The 15,495-nt window shown below is 41.3% G+C and overlaps 1 protein-coding gene across 1 annotated transcript; it reads left to right on the forward strand.

The window, feature by feature from the left end:
• Positions 1–10,868: 10,868 nt before the first annotated feature.
• On the forward strand, positions 10,869–11,771 carry LOC109179605. Its single transcript, XM_019329104.1, has one exon. It carries the CDS (start codon positions 10,869–10,871, stop codon positions 11,769–11,771), a length of 903 nt encoding a protein of 300 aa, XP_019184649.1.
• The last annotated feature ends 3,724 nt before the right edge of the window (positions 11,772–15,495 follow it).

Raw genomic sequence — 15,495 nt, forward strand, 5'->3', positions numbered from 1 at the left:
CTGTGGGTCAAGTAAAGATTTGTATTGGTTGATTGAGTGCAACTCAACCCATATTTTAATTGTGCATTAATAAATGTAATAACTTTAAACAAAAGAAAATGAAAAGACATTTTTTTAAAATTAAAAAAAAAAGGGTTTTGGACTAGGCCAGACTCACATTTTTATTGTTTGTCTCAATCTGACATGGCAAATTACTGTGTGGACCATAACAAAAAAATATAGTTTTAATATACTAAATATACATTATTTATGTACTGAATGTACATTATATAATATAATGTACACTCAGTACATAAATAATGTACATCCTCTGAATGCAATGTACATTATCTTTGTACTGAATGTACATTATTTTACAGTATACAAAATATGGCCCATACAACTTGTTTGGACCATGGTGCACACAATAATGATTGATCCAACATGACTAATATTTTAACTTGGTTAGCCTAGTTTAGTTCAAAGGGAAAATTATATCGTGCACCGCGGTGCATAATCGATTATGCACTGAACTTCAAAACGAAGTCGTTTTGTTTAATGAAAGAAACAGCACCCTTTTCGCGCCGTTTCACAAAAAGTAACTCTGTTATTCAGTTTCATTTTGTATACACTGCAGTGTCAGTTCAACATAACTACAGTTTCATTTCGATATTACTACAGTTTCTTTCAATATTTATACACTCAAATATGTGAAAATGTTATTTATTTTAATTTTATATACACTATAGTTTCATTAAAACACAACTACATGATCATTTCAATATAACTATAGCTTCATTGCATAATATACACTCAAATATATTAGAGAAGTTGGGTTACGGTTGAGAGAATATAATTACTCTCAACCTTAGGGTTTGAATTTTGCAATTAGTGGCTTAGTTCTTCCCTTAGCTTGTATATATAGGTTTGTTTATCTTCTGTACATTCAATACAATAATATACAACTACAAAAACTTCTTTGCATACACTTTATCACATGGTATCAGAGCGGCGGCAAGGGTGAGGGGTGGGTTGCGACCGGAGGACGACGGTGAGGCTTCGCCGTGAAATCGTGACGCCACCGAAGCTGCCACGCGCCGTCACGCGCCACCGCGATAGCTGCTTGCCGATCCACGCGCCGGTGCGTGAGGGGTTTTTCGGCGACTTTCCGTGACGTCGACGACACCGGCTGGGTCGTAGTGAGGAACCTAGTCCGTCTGTGCAGTGTTTGAGAGGTTTTGTTGAAGGGTGGTTGGAGTGTTCTTCAAGCTTGTGTCGGTTATTTGGCTCAGAGTACTATTGGCTTTCCCAGGTTCTTTTGTTTAAGTTTTTTCTTTATGGCGGACGCAAGAAATATTACGTGTAATATTATATCTACCCCAACCAAATTAGTTGATGTAGTGCTTGCACCAGATGGGTCTAACTTTGGAGAGTGGAGATTTTTGATTGAAATTAATTTGGGGGGTATGGGTAAAGATAAACATTTGACTGGGACATGTCCAACAGAGCAAACTAAGGCTCAAGAGTGGAACAGGGATGATAAAGCTTTATTATCCCGCATAATAAATTGTATTGATAAAAAAATCATTCTGTCTATGCAACACTGTAAAACTGTCAAGGAGGTTTGGGACTTGGTGCATAAATGGTTTAGTGGGACAAACAACCTGAGGAAATTGTATCAATTGTCTCAAGATGTTCATCGTCCCTCCAAAAATGGACAAGACAGCCGAGATTATTTTTATGATTTTAAGAGTGCGAGTGAGGCGTTGTGTACTGATATGCCAGCCACGGATTTGGAGACAGTGAAGCTGCAACGTGGATCAGTTGCATGTGTTTAGCTGGATTTCCAGGTTAAATAAAGAATATGATGTCGTGAAGTCTCAGTTGCTAGGGCATAAAGAGTTAGAATCAATAGACCAGTTTTCACTATGGTCCAGAATGCCTCAAATACAGGTAGCGGAGTCTCGAAGAAACATGTTTTCATGGTGCAAGTTGATAGTGGAGGTGTAAGTTCTGGTAATCGCAGGGGTCGATTCCTAGGACGTGGTGGCTTTGGTAGAGGACGAGGTCGAGGAGGTCTGAGGGTTTGCTATAATTGTGGAGAACCCGGTCATCTACGCAACCAATGTCCAAAACTTCTCCGACCACAGAGCTTTGCTAACTCTGTCTCCAAACCAGAGGGTAATGTGGTTGTAATTCCAGATGAAGAGTTAGCTATGTTCAAACAGTTGAAAGTGTCCACCTCACAGCCTCTAAACAGTCAGGAAACGTTACCGTCTTCCTCAGCCACATTTGTCCAAACAGGTAATCTATTGCTTGTGTCTCCTCCTCATCCCGATAGTGGGTTATTGATTCTGGAGCCAGTGATCATATGTCATGTAATCTAAACGTCTTTTCTAAATATTCTTATTTTCCGCCTGGTACTGCAGTTACCCTAGCGGATGGTTCATCCACTTCAGTTTCGGGTAGAGGTAGTACCAGTGTAACCACATCGTTACCTCTCTCTCGTGTGTTATACCTTCCAAAGTTTCCGTTCAACTTACTGTCAATAAGTCATATCACTCAAAGTCTAAACTGTTGTGTTGTGTTCTTTCCTAGTTATTGCTTGTTTCAAGATCTTTTGACGAAGGCGATTATTGGTAGAGGAAAGGAAGCTGGTGGGCTGTATGTGCTGGAACAGTTCTCTCCTAATCCTCCGGTTAGTCTGTTGGGTAGTACGTCTCCTTTCAAATTACATTGAAAGTATGGTCACCCGCCTTTACCTATTTTTAAGAAGTTATGTTCGAACTTAGAGTATTTGTTTGTTTTGCAATGTGAATCTTGCGAGTTGGCAAAGAATTGTCGGGTACCATATCCGCCTAGAGTCAATAAAAGGGTAGAGTCTTTATTTCAGTTGGACCATTCAGATGTATGGGGACCATGTCGGGTTCCGTCTAAATCCGGGTTCAAATACTTGTAATCTTTGTGGACGATTTCTCGAGACACACTTGGTTATATCTCATGAAATCTAGGATGAATTATTTGAAGTCTTTTGTAAGTTTTGTTCTATGGTTAAGACTCAATTCAATAAAATGATTCAAGTTTTGCGTAGTGATAATGGGACTGAATATTTTTCCCGTACCTTTTCCGAGTATATGAGTCAAAATGGAATGATACACCAGTCCTCTTGTGTTGGCACTCCTCAACATAATGGTGTGGCAGAACTTAAAAATCGCCATCTGTTGGAGGTTGCCCGGGCCTTGTTATTTCAAATGAAACTCCCCAAAGGGTTCTGGCCGGATGCTGTCCATACAGCTTCGTTCTTGATTAATCGATTACCCTCGACAATACTCCAAGGCCAGGTTCCGTGTCACCTTGTCTATCCATCCACTCCGTTATTTTCCCTTCCACCCAAGGTGTTTGGATGTACGTGATTTGTTCAGGATGTCCGTCCTCACAGGGGGAAACTTGATCCTAAGTCTCTGAAGTGCATATTCTTGGGGTATTCAACCACTCAGAAAGGGTATCGGTGTTATTCTGCTAACTTACAAAGGTACTTCATATCTGCTGATGTGTCTTTCTTTGAGGATTGTGTGATTAAAGAGCCTCTCACCTCGTCTGACTGTAATTCAGTGTCAGACGATTTCCTTACATATATTATTACCGTTCCTTCCTTGGGTTGGGGTGAGAGTAGGCCTCCTGTTACAAAAGTTTATCACCGTCGGTCAAGAGAAGTTCAAGCGTTGTTAAGTCCATCAGCCAATCCTTCCTTGCCAGCGTTGTCGTCAACAGATTCCAATCTTCCAATTGCTGTTCGTAAAGGTACGCATCGTTGTGCTCATCCCATTTATTCAGTTGTGTCATATGTCCATTTATCCTCCTCTTCACCTGCCTTTATATCTCAGTTAGAGTCAGTTGAAGTGCCAACATCTTTGAAACAAGCTATGGTCATGATGGTTGGAGGCAAGTTATAGGGGAAGAGATGACTGCTTTTGAAGAGAACCAAACCTGGGATTTGGTGGATCTTTCATTCGGTAAGGTAGCTATTGGGTGTAAATGGGTTTATGTAGTGATGATGAACCCTGGTGGCTCTGTTGCCAGACTCAAAGCACGCTTGGTGGCTAAGGGGTATGCATAGACGTATGGTATAGATTATACCGAGACTTTCTCCCCGGTGGCTAAATTGGCTTTGGTACGCATTTGTATATCTTTGGCTGCTACTAATCACTGGCCTTTATATCAATTAGATGTCAAAATGCGTTTTTGCATGGTGATTTACTTGAAGAAGTTTATATGGAGCAACCACCAGGTAGGGGTGTGCAAACTTCGGATAATATTCGGTTAACCGACCGAACCGACAAAGTTCGGTTAACCGTTTTCGAACCGAACTTTTTCGGTTCGGTTAATGGTTAAAGGAATTTTAAAACTTTGGTTAACGGTTAATTCGGTTCGAAAGGTCGGTTAACCGAAGTTTTTAATATATATATAAATAATAATACTAATTTGAAGTTATGGATGTTTGGAGTTTATAATTAATTTTTTTGTATATTTTGTTATGAATTTATTATGATATGTATTTTATTTTAATTAGATTTATTACTTTAGGTGTTATTTTTAGAATTTTAAATTTTAGCTTTAAAAAGTTCGGTTAATCGGTTAACCGACCGATTAACCGAAAAAAATTTCGGTTCGGTGAATTCGGTAGAGCAAACTTCGGTTCGGTTAACGGTTAAAGGAAAAAAAACTTAGGTTAATTCGGTTCGGTTAAAACGGTCCGGTTAACTGAACGGTTAACCGATTGAACACCCCTACCACCAGGGTTTGTAGCTCAGGGGGAGTCTGGGAAAATGTGCAAGTTGAAGAAGTCTTTGTATGGTTTGAGACAGTCCCCGCGTGTGTGGTTCGAGAGGTTTAGTAGTGCGTTTATGAAATTTGGAATGCGGAGGAGTGCTTATGATCATACTGTCTTTTATAAACATACTAACCGTGAGTGTGTTTTATTGATAGTGTACGTGGATGACATTGTAATCACAGGTAGTGATGCAAACGGAATTGGTGTTTTAAGTCCTTGGAGCTGAGTTTCATATGAAAGATTTGGGAATACTAAAATATTTTCTGGGTATTGAGGTTGCTCGCTCAAAGAAGGGCATATTTCTCTCATAGAGAAAATATGTGATAGACCTTCTTGGTGATACTGGATTGCTTGGGTCAAAACCGTGTGATACGCCGAAGGAACAAGGGGTCAAGCTTGTACCAGATGAGGGGGAGGTGTTTGAGGATCCAGAAAGGTATATGAGACTGGTAGGGAAGCTAAACTACCTCACAATTACTCGTCCGGATATTGCGTTTCCGGTAAGTGTGGTGAGTCAGTTCATGAGTTCGCCTACACGAACTCATTGGGAAACAACTATTTGTATTGTGAGATATCTGAAGAGTGCACCTGGGAAGGGGGTCCTTTATGCTGATTATGGACATACAGGTGTTGAGGCGTTCTCCGATCGCAGATTGGGTTGGCTCGCCTAGCGACAAGAAGTCAATGACTGGGTACTGTGTGTTTTTGGGAGGCAATTTAATTTCGTGGAAAAGTAAGAAGCAGAGTGTTGTGGCGCGGTCAAGTGCAGAGTCCGAGTATAGAGCTAAGGCTCATGTGACCAGTGAGATAGTTTGGGTGCATAACATTCTAAAAGAGATGGGTGTAGAAGTGAAACTTCCTATAAAGTTGTGGTGTGAAAATCGTGCGGCCATTCACATTACGAATAATCCAGTTTTCCATGAGCGGACAAAACGCATTGAGGTGGATTGTTACTTTATATGAGAGAAAGTGCACAAAGGACTGATATCTACTGAGTATGTTCCTAGTGATGATCAATTAGCTGACATATTCAAGAAAGGGCTGAGCGGGAGTCGGATGTCGTATATATGCAACAAGCTAGGCATGTTTGATATTTATGCTCCAGCTTGAGGGGGAGTGTTAGAGAAGTTGGGTTACAGTTGAGAGAATTACTCTCAACCTTAGGGTTTGAATTTTGAATTAGTGGCTTAGTTCTTCCCTTAGCTTGTATATATAAGTTCTTTATCTTCTGTACATTCAATACAGTAATATACAACTACAAAGACTTCTTTGCATACACTTTATAGTTTCATTAAAACACAACTACATGATCATTTCAATATAACTACAGCTTCATTGCACAATATACACTCAAATATGTGAAATGCTATTCAATTTCATTTTATATGCACTGCAGTTTCATTTCAACACAACTACGGTATCATTTTGATATAACTACAGTTTCGCTGGGTAATATACACTCAAATATGTGAAATTGTTATTCAGTTTCATTTTGTATACACTGCAGTTTCGTTTCAACACAACTACAGTTTCATTTCATTTCAATTGCAGTTTCACTTGATAATATTAAAATAATACGTGAGGCAGTGTTAGTTTAGATACACTGTAGTTTCAGTTGATAATTAATACACAAAAAATACACACTCCGTTAACTGTAACGGCGCGCCGTTTCTTTATTTAAAGAAACGGTGTCGTTTTTTACCGTGGTCCACGATATAACGATCCAAATGAAATAATAATTCGACATATAGTAGGGCAACACCCATATAATATCACTTAAATAGAGAATAACTAAGCATGAAATAAGAATTCATAAAATAATTTTTGAATAAAAATGTTGAAAGGCAATTTTTATCAAAACGTATTATTTTTCATTTGATTAGAATCAATATTTTTTGTTGACTTAATATTTCTTTAATAACCACTCGTCAAACATTAAAGTATTATATTTGAAAAATGACTTGAAATTTATTTTTCAAGTTTCTAAATGTGAGAAGGCAACATTCACAATCAGTGGATGGAAGATGAAATTTAATTTGCAAGTCAAACAAATAATTGATGAGTGAAAACTTTATGCATACATGCCACTACAGAGAATCAAAGCTTTAAACATTTAGAAATGACAAGATAATATACATGTAGCCATGTAGGGTAAAGAAGATAACGTTGAAATAGATCTTTATACAAAAAATAAAATATTTTTTTTTTGAAAACACAAAAAATAAAAGTTTAAAAATTGTAATTGAACTATGTAATTAATAATGAAAAATTACACTTTTCATCCTAAATTATTGACAAATACATTTCTCATTTCTTTTTTTTTTTTTTAATGTCACTAAGGTTCGATCTAATGATCACCCATATAGAAAAAGTCACTACATGTCATTTGAGCACAATGTGCTTAACACATTTTTCATCTCTTAATTGTCTGTAAAGTGATTTTCTTCATCTTTCACTTGTCTATATATAATGTGATTTTTTTTGTCGTCCCCGAGTACTTTGTAGACAATTGTGGAATAAAAAAGTGACAATGAATATAATCGAGGAATATATTTTATTTGGCAAAACTTGTGTGAGATCTCGAGTCTCACTGATCCTTGTTCATGAGATGAGTCGGATCAAGATGAAAATGTAATACTTATACAAGAAAATATAATACTAATAAGAAATAAAATGTTTGTTACTTATAAGAGAAAGTGCAATATTTTTGAAGCAAAATGTTACAGTTTTACATTTTGATTTAAAAGCATTACATTTTTCCCTCAAAAGTATTACACTTTCCCTTATAAGTGACAAACACTCAATTCCTTATTAGTATTACATTTTTCGGCATAAGTATTACATTTTCATATTGGTCCGACCGGTCTCACAGATAGGGGAGTCACTCATTTTATTTTATTGTACGTAATTCAGAGATCAAAAGTGTCACTTTTTAAAAAAAAAAAATCAAATTGAATACGGTGGTATCATTATACATTCTAAAATCATGGAAGACAATTAACAAAGTGAAAAAAACATTATAAAGTAATTTGCTTATTTGAGATATGGCATGGAATATTGACATGGACAATTCATTTTGACTCAGTATTATGTACCTATAAATAAATTAAAAACATTTTTAAATTAATAGATCACCCATTTATAATGGTAATAGATGTGTACATAATAGTTGACAACAAATTATGTATCTTTAACTTATTTACAAACATATAATTTATTAACTGAAGACACATAATACGTTAATTGCATACATATAATTTTCAAACAAATTATGTATCTTTAATTAATTTTCAAACACAATGTTCTCTTTTCTCTCTGTTTTATCACGCATTGTGAACAAGGTTTTAATTCATTGCGTAACAGAAGAGTTCATACACGGTATATATTCCTGAAAACTAGGAAAATAACTAACCACTAAGATAATGAGCATACATTTGAATTAATTATAACACTCTCCTTGGACATTATCTTCCCATAATCATGCCTCATTAAAAACCTTGCTAGAAAAACTTACCCAATGGATAAAATATAGTTACGGAAAAGAGTACATGATGTATGTATAATCATGTGTGACACTGATTGCCTCATTAAAAAGCTTAGACTAAGAAAACCTAGTGGGAAAAACTTAACTAAGGGAAAAAGAGTAGTACAACCAAATGCCTTCAAGGCTTAATCTTCAGGATTATGATGGCCTTCTGGACCAATTGACCAAGAACATATATAGGTTGTTGCTCCCCTGAAGACAACAATCTTCCAAGCCTACGCTCGCTACCCAATTTTGTGAACATATTTTTCAAAGGTGGATGTAGGCAGGGACTTTTTGAACAAGAATTTTGCCACTCCTCTTGAATTCATATGGATAAAAGAACTTAGGTGCAATGTGTTTTGTAAGGTTTCCCTTAACATACCCATTACTCATCTGTGTAACACATGCCGCATTGTCCTCATACATGGTAGTGGCTAGTGGGAATATCATCGTTGCTTTCTATTCCGCACGGCTACTAATATGATGTATGTATCAACGACCTCAACCATACAAACTCTCGTGAAGCCTCATATAGAGCACTAATCTCTGAGTGATTAGATGAGGTAGCATCTAGCTATGCCCTATTTAACATAACTTCACGAAATAGATGTGCCTCCACAAAGGAAAACATAACCAGTATGAGATTTGGCATTATGGAGATTAGATATGTTGCCCACATCTAAATAACCCACCAATGTAATATCTTGTTTTTTTCTCAAAATAGAGACAAAGATCTTTTGTACTTCGGAGATATATGAGGATATGCTTTATTCTGTTCCAATGTCTTCTAGTTGGAGATGCACTAAACCTAGCTAGTAAGTTCACTGAAAAAAGGCAATATCTAGCCTAGTGTTATTAGCAAGATTGAGTAGAGCCCCAATAACACTTAGGTAATGAACTTAGTGCTATTAGGTAATGAAATTCAGGCCTTAGAATATCCTCAATTATCCTCCTTAGACCTAAATGGGTCCTTATCCACTTCTAGGGTTCATACCACCATTGGAGTGCTGAGTGGATGAGATTTATTGATATAAAATTTGTCCAATAGTTTGCTTATGTAGTTGGCCTAGTGTACAAAAATTCCTTTAGGGAGATGCTCGATCTGCAAGCCGAGGCAAAACTTGGTTTTCCCCAAGTCTTTCTGTAACTCCCCCAAATCCCATATTTCTGACCCTAGTAATAATCTCAAATAAAGGGTAAAGTTGCAGAATAAAGAAAGGGGTAAAAGACTATTTACCGAAACATACAACCGAAAGGGGATGCTACTCCGTAGCTACCCTTAATAGCGTAACTACATGGAAAACTAACTAAATTAATATCATCATAATTCATTCATAAAGGGGCCCATATCACCATATGATCCAAAGTCTAAGCTCATAACAGAATAAAAGGCTTACAGGCCTAAGTGTCAAGCACTACAAAACATAACAAGGATCAACTGGACTGCGCAAGTCTAACATCAAGATTAGAACTAGAACCCAAAACTCTATACTACGTCTAGCTCCAACTAACACGCTCTGCAATCATCGGTCAAACCTGAAAGGGGTTAAGTAAAAAGATACACAAAAGTAACCCGTTAGCGCGAATGCTAAGTATAAACCACTCTATCCTGTAAAGTACATATAGATATAGATTTTTAGGAAAATTGATAGTTTGACACTTATAACACGTAAGCCAATCAGAATCATAGATGCATGTCAAATAGTGTCACAGGTATAGATATATATACATGTACAACAATAGTACTTATCTATTAAGTATATAGCTCGCATGAAAATGAAGTCCATAATCAAATACTTGAGCAATTCAAGAATAGATAAAGTGACATATAATTACATGAACAACCAAATCATGAAAAGGAGATGACATAACATAACAAGCACATTAAGAGAAGTAATGTGACATATAACCATCATTATGCACTCTCTCAAGAAAAGTGGTATTATATAAATATACATATAGATAGTAGTAACGGAGGGCTTTCATACTTCCCATGAATCATATCATACCATTGATCCTCATCATATCACAATCTCATCATATCATCTCGGTAGGGAGGTAGGAACTTCACCATGTGTGAAGGTACCTAATCCGGGCTCAGCAACCCTCTACTGGCCTAACAACGACTCGTCCACATATCTCATAAGTAACATGAAAACGGGACCGCTACTTGTAGTGTGCAAACACCCTAACTGGGATTCCAAGCCCAGTGAGTAATAGCTCAAGCCCCAAAGTAAAACCCAGGATTTGTCTACCACGCCACTTTTAGTCATACTACAGGGACGCATCACATCATAACTGTTAGCTATTATATTATTATTGGTTTATATTGTATAGTTTATATTCCTGAGGCTTTAGATTAGTTTGTTATTCTAGTCTAGATTTTAGGAGAGTTATGTGGTAGCTTTCATATAGGGCTCTATCTTGTAATCTCTGTGTTTAACTGAATTATTTTAAATTCCCTACTCATATAGTATCAGTTTAGCGTTAGGCTTTTCCGATTCCTTTCCTAAATTTTCTCCCGAACCCACCATGTCGACGAATTCCTCTGAGCGCACGGAAACCACCACCGCCTCCGCCGCTCACACCACCACAATTACCCTTACCTCCGCTCATCACTTTGTGTCGATGAAGCTAACTAACCGAAATTTCCTGTTCTGGCGTGCTCAACTTCTACCGTTTCTCCGCGGGCAAGGGTTGCTAGGATACATTGATGGCACCCTACCCTGTCCGCCGGCCACCATCACCGTCACGCAGCAGACTGGGGAGTCGGGCGCCACCACCTCCGGTCCTTCTGTTGTCACCAACCTAGAGTACGAGAGGTGGTTGCAGCAAGACGCTTCCATTCTTTTACTCCTTATCTCGTCGTTGGCTGACGAGGTAATGCCTCATGCCCTTGGCCGGAACACCGCCCGGGAGGTCTGGGAGTCACTCACGGCGGCGCTGGCATCATCTTTGAAAGCTCGATGTTTGAACCTGCTCGGCCAAATTCAAACACTACGGCAAGGAAGCAGCACCCCGGCGGAATACCTAGGGAAGGCGAGGGTGATCGTGGATGCATTGTCGCTCGCCGGCCGGGCGCTATCACTTGACGAGCAAACGCTGTACGTCCTGCGGGGTCTCCGGCTGGAATTCCGAGCAATGGCAAGCGCCCTCACTATCACAGGTACTCCCGTCTCCCTTTCTCAATTATCCGATCTACTGCAGGCTCAAGATTTCATCCAGGCAGATGAGTTCTCCGCTTCGGATCATCATGCGGCAGTCGGAGCACCAACGACTTTCTACGCCGAGCGTGGCAGTTCGAATAGCGAACGATCAGGCTATGGTGGTTGCCAGTCCACGAACAATGGCAACCAGTCCAAGCCCCAAAGTGAAACCCAGGATTTTTCTACCACGCCACTTTTAGTCATACTACAGGGACGCATCACATCATAACACTACCGGGAATTATCCATCCGGGACTCATCACATCATAACATTTCATCATACTTTTCATCATTTCTTTTCAAGTAACTAAGTTTAAGCACCACCTCCATGATAAAAAGGTTTTCCTCACATCAAACACACAAGTGGCATACTACGCCTAAATGTAGTTTGAGAAAATAGGGAATACGGGATAAGCATGTGGGATATATAGTTTAGCAAAAACAATGCGGGATCATATGCAAAGACTCATAAATAGGTGATTCATATAGCCACTTGTCGTATTCATGAAAAAGAGAGATATAAACTCTAATACGTGCAAATCATTTCATGCTATTACCTATATACATCAACCAACTAGGCATGCTCACGTACAATTATAAACTCACTTAAAGCAAGTTAGGTTACCATATAAACCATGGGTCATGCTCAGCACTTAACAATATTCCAAGGTTGCTTTAAACTTTAAATGAATAGATAAATCATGCTTTGATTGAGAAATGATTTTTGTACACGTAGCACATAACACATAGCATTTTAGAACAAGTCCCCGAGTCCTACGAGTCACGAAAACCCGCAAAAAACAAGTGGCGAACCCGCGAGGAATCAACGCCCTAGGTCGCGAGGAGACCCGACGCGCCACCCGCGCGACCTGGTTTGAAGTAGCAGGTCGCAAAGGGCCTGTCACCCATGCCTGCCACTAGGAACACGGGCTGGCTGGCGAGTCTCCAAGGACCCGCTGCCAGGCTCGCATGCCTTCGAGGTAGAGGCGAGGCAGTAGCTTCGTCTCCATTATTCTTCTCCTCACTTGGGTATTTTTGCCCACTTTCAGCCTGATACAACACCTCCAACATATCACCCAAGAAAAACATCAACAATACAACATTATACCACATATTCAACATATCAAACAAAAGATATAAATCATTATCCAGGCTTATTAATCATCAACAACACCAAGTAAGCATATAGTACACATTTGAAGAAAAATAACTCATTTTGGATATGCATGGGTTATATACCTCAAGCTTAATACTCTCCAAAGTTTGAATCCATCCTCTAAGCCTCAAGGATGGCTTCATTCTCCACTTCCTAAACCCCCATAACCAACCAAACCAAATAAATATATACGCTGTATCATTCACATGCACAAGGACACCTAGGCCACCCCGCTGCGAGTACGCCGACGAACCCAGGTTGCCCCTACGCGTTTTCTCACCCCGCTGATGTAGCCCATCAGCACCATCCTAGAGCACGCGGAAAGCTATGGGATCATAGAGTACCCAGGAGAGTGTATGAAGATATCCCCGAAGGTAGACCACAACAAGTACTACAAATTCCACTGGCAATCGGGGAAAGATACGGACGAGTGCATTCTTCTCAAGCGCCAAATCGTAGAGCTCATCCAAAGAGGCTACCTAGGTCAGGTCCGTGAAGTGGCCGTGGCAAGGCCAAAGTCAGAATCAAGGCAACGTGTGGAAGAAGGTGGAGGCTTCGGGTCGTCCACCACCGCGCCACGCAAGAGGGAGCTTGGCCGGCTCACGTAGGAGGAGGAGAGGAGTTAGACAACTCCCACCCCCAGAAGAAACAAGCTATCCATGTGATCTTCGGGGGACCAGAGAGTGGGGACTCGCCCGCAGAGAGGAAGAAGCGGGCAAGGAGCCTCTATGTGGTCGAGGTCGTGCGACCCCCACTAGGACGCCTTGGTAGTCAAGATGGAGATCAACGAGGTGGTGGTGCACCGCATACTGGTGGACATGGGCAGCTCGGTGAACGTTATGTACCATGATACGTTCACTCAATTGGGGTTATCGATGAAGCAACTAGGGCAGGTGAGGACCCCCTTTTCCGGGTTCACGGGGGACTCCATCGAAACAAAAGGGTCAATCAACCTCGAGCTAGAGATATGCTCCCCACCCCACGTCAAGAGGTGGGAGGTAGAGTTCGTGAAGGTCAAAATCAGTTGCGCCCACAATATCATCCTAGGTCAACCCACCCTAGAGGACCTTAGGTGCATGATTTCCATGGAACACCTATGCTTCAAATTCCCAACAGCAACAGGAGTCGGGGTTACTCGAGGAGACCAAAGAATCAGCCGGAGCTACTACATTCGGGCATGTCGATAGATAGGCAAGCGGGACCTCCAGGTACACACCATAGTTGAGAATCAGCCGGAGCTACTACATTCGAGCATGTCGATAGATAGGCAAGCGGGACCTCCAGGTACACACCATAGTTGAGAAGGCGCTATAGGAGGAAGAGTGCTGCCCGCGAGCCGAGTCCATAGTGGAGACCGAGGAGGTCGTCCTCAACCTCAGCCGCCCCGACCGCATGGTGAAGGTGGAAACTAGGCTCCCACCCGAGCTCCGGGCTCTTATCATCGACGTTATCATGGCCTACAACGAGGTGTTTGCATGGGGACCCGAGGACATGCCGGGCCTCAATAGGGACGTCAAAACCCACAAGCTAGTCGTATACCCCACAATCAAGCCGGTGCAGCAGCGTAAAAGGTACCTCTCTGCGGAGAGGAGGGAGTTCGTGAGGAAGGAGGTCAGCACCCTCCTCGAGATAGGGCACATCCAGGGGGTCCTATACCCCAAGTAGCTCGCTAACGTGGTCCTCGCCCCCAAGCTGTCCACCTAGTTTATGTGTGTGGACTACACCGACCTCAACAAGGACTGCCCTATTGATCCCTTCCCACTACCAAACATCGACTAGCTGGTGGACGAGACGGCAGGTTGTGACCTCATGAGCTTCCTAGATGCCTTCCACGGGTACCACCAAATCTTTATGCACAAAGACGACAAGGAGAAGACGGCCTACACCACCCCCGAAGGAGTCTTCTGCTATCGAGTTATGGCTTTTGGCCTCAAGAACTCTAGGGCCATGTATACACTGATGGTGGCCAAGGTCTTCAAGCAGATCTTCGACCACAACATGGAGGCCTACGTGGACGACATGATAATCAAGAGCGCCGAGGCCAAGATCCACGTCGATGACCTGGTCGAGGTATTTTCCATTTTGAAGCATTTGGATTTAAGGTTGAACCCTAAGAAGTGCACTTTTGGGGTGCACGGGGGGAAGTTCATGGGCTACATGGTCTCAAAGAGGGACATCGAGCCCAACCCTTGCAAGGTTAAGGTCATCCTGGACAGGGAGCCTCCAAGGTCCCTCCGGGGGGTCCAATGCCTCAAAGGTAGGCTGGCAGCCCTCGGCCAATTCCTCTCGAGGTCAGTCGACAGGTCCTTGCCCTTCTTCGGGGTCCTCAAGAAGAGTACTGGGTTCAATTGGCCCTAGAGTGCCAGAAGGCCTTCGAAGACCTCAAGGCCTACTTGATGTCGTTACCCCCGCTGGCCAAACTCGAGAGAGGGAGATCCTATATCTATACTTGGGCATATCACAAGCCGCGATCAGCTACGTGCTGGTCAGGGACGACGTGGGCATGCACCGCCCTGTCTACTATGTGTGTCGAGCCCTCCGAGGAGCCGAACTCAGGTACTCCCCCACCGAGAAGGTCATATTCACGGTAGACGTGACTGCCAAAAAACTTAGTCACTATTTCCAGGCTCATCCCGTCCATGTCTTAACCAATCAGCCCCTGGAGTCGGTGTTGAGTGCCTTGGGGTCGGCCAGCAGGCTGGTGAGGTGGTCCATGCGTACAACATCTAATTCAAGGCCTACTATCAAGGGGCAAACACTCGCCGACTTCATAGTCGAGTGCACCGCCTGGGAGGCC

Source organism: Ipomoea nil, unplaced genomic scaffold, assembly GCF_001879475.1.
Source record: "Ipomoea nil cultivar Tokyo-kokei standard unplaced genomic scaffold, Asagao_1.1 scaffold0937, whole genome shotgun sequence".
NCBI lineage: Eukaryota > Viridiplantae > Streptophyta > Magnoliopsida > Solanales > Convolvulaceae > Ipomoea > Ipomoea nil.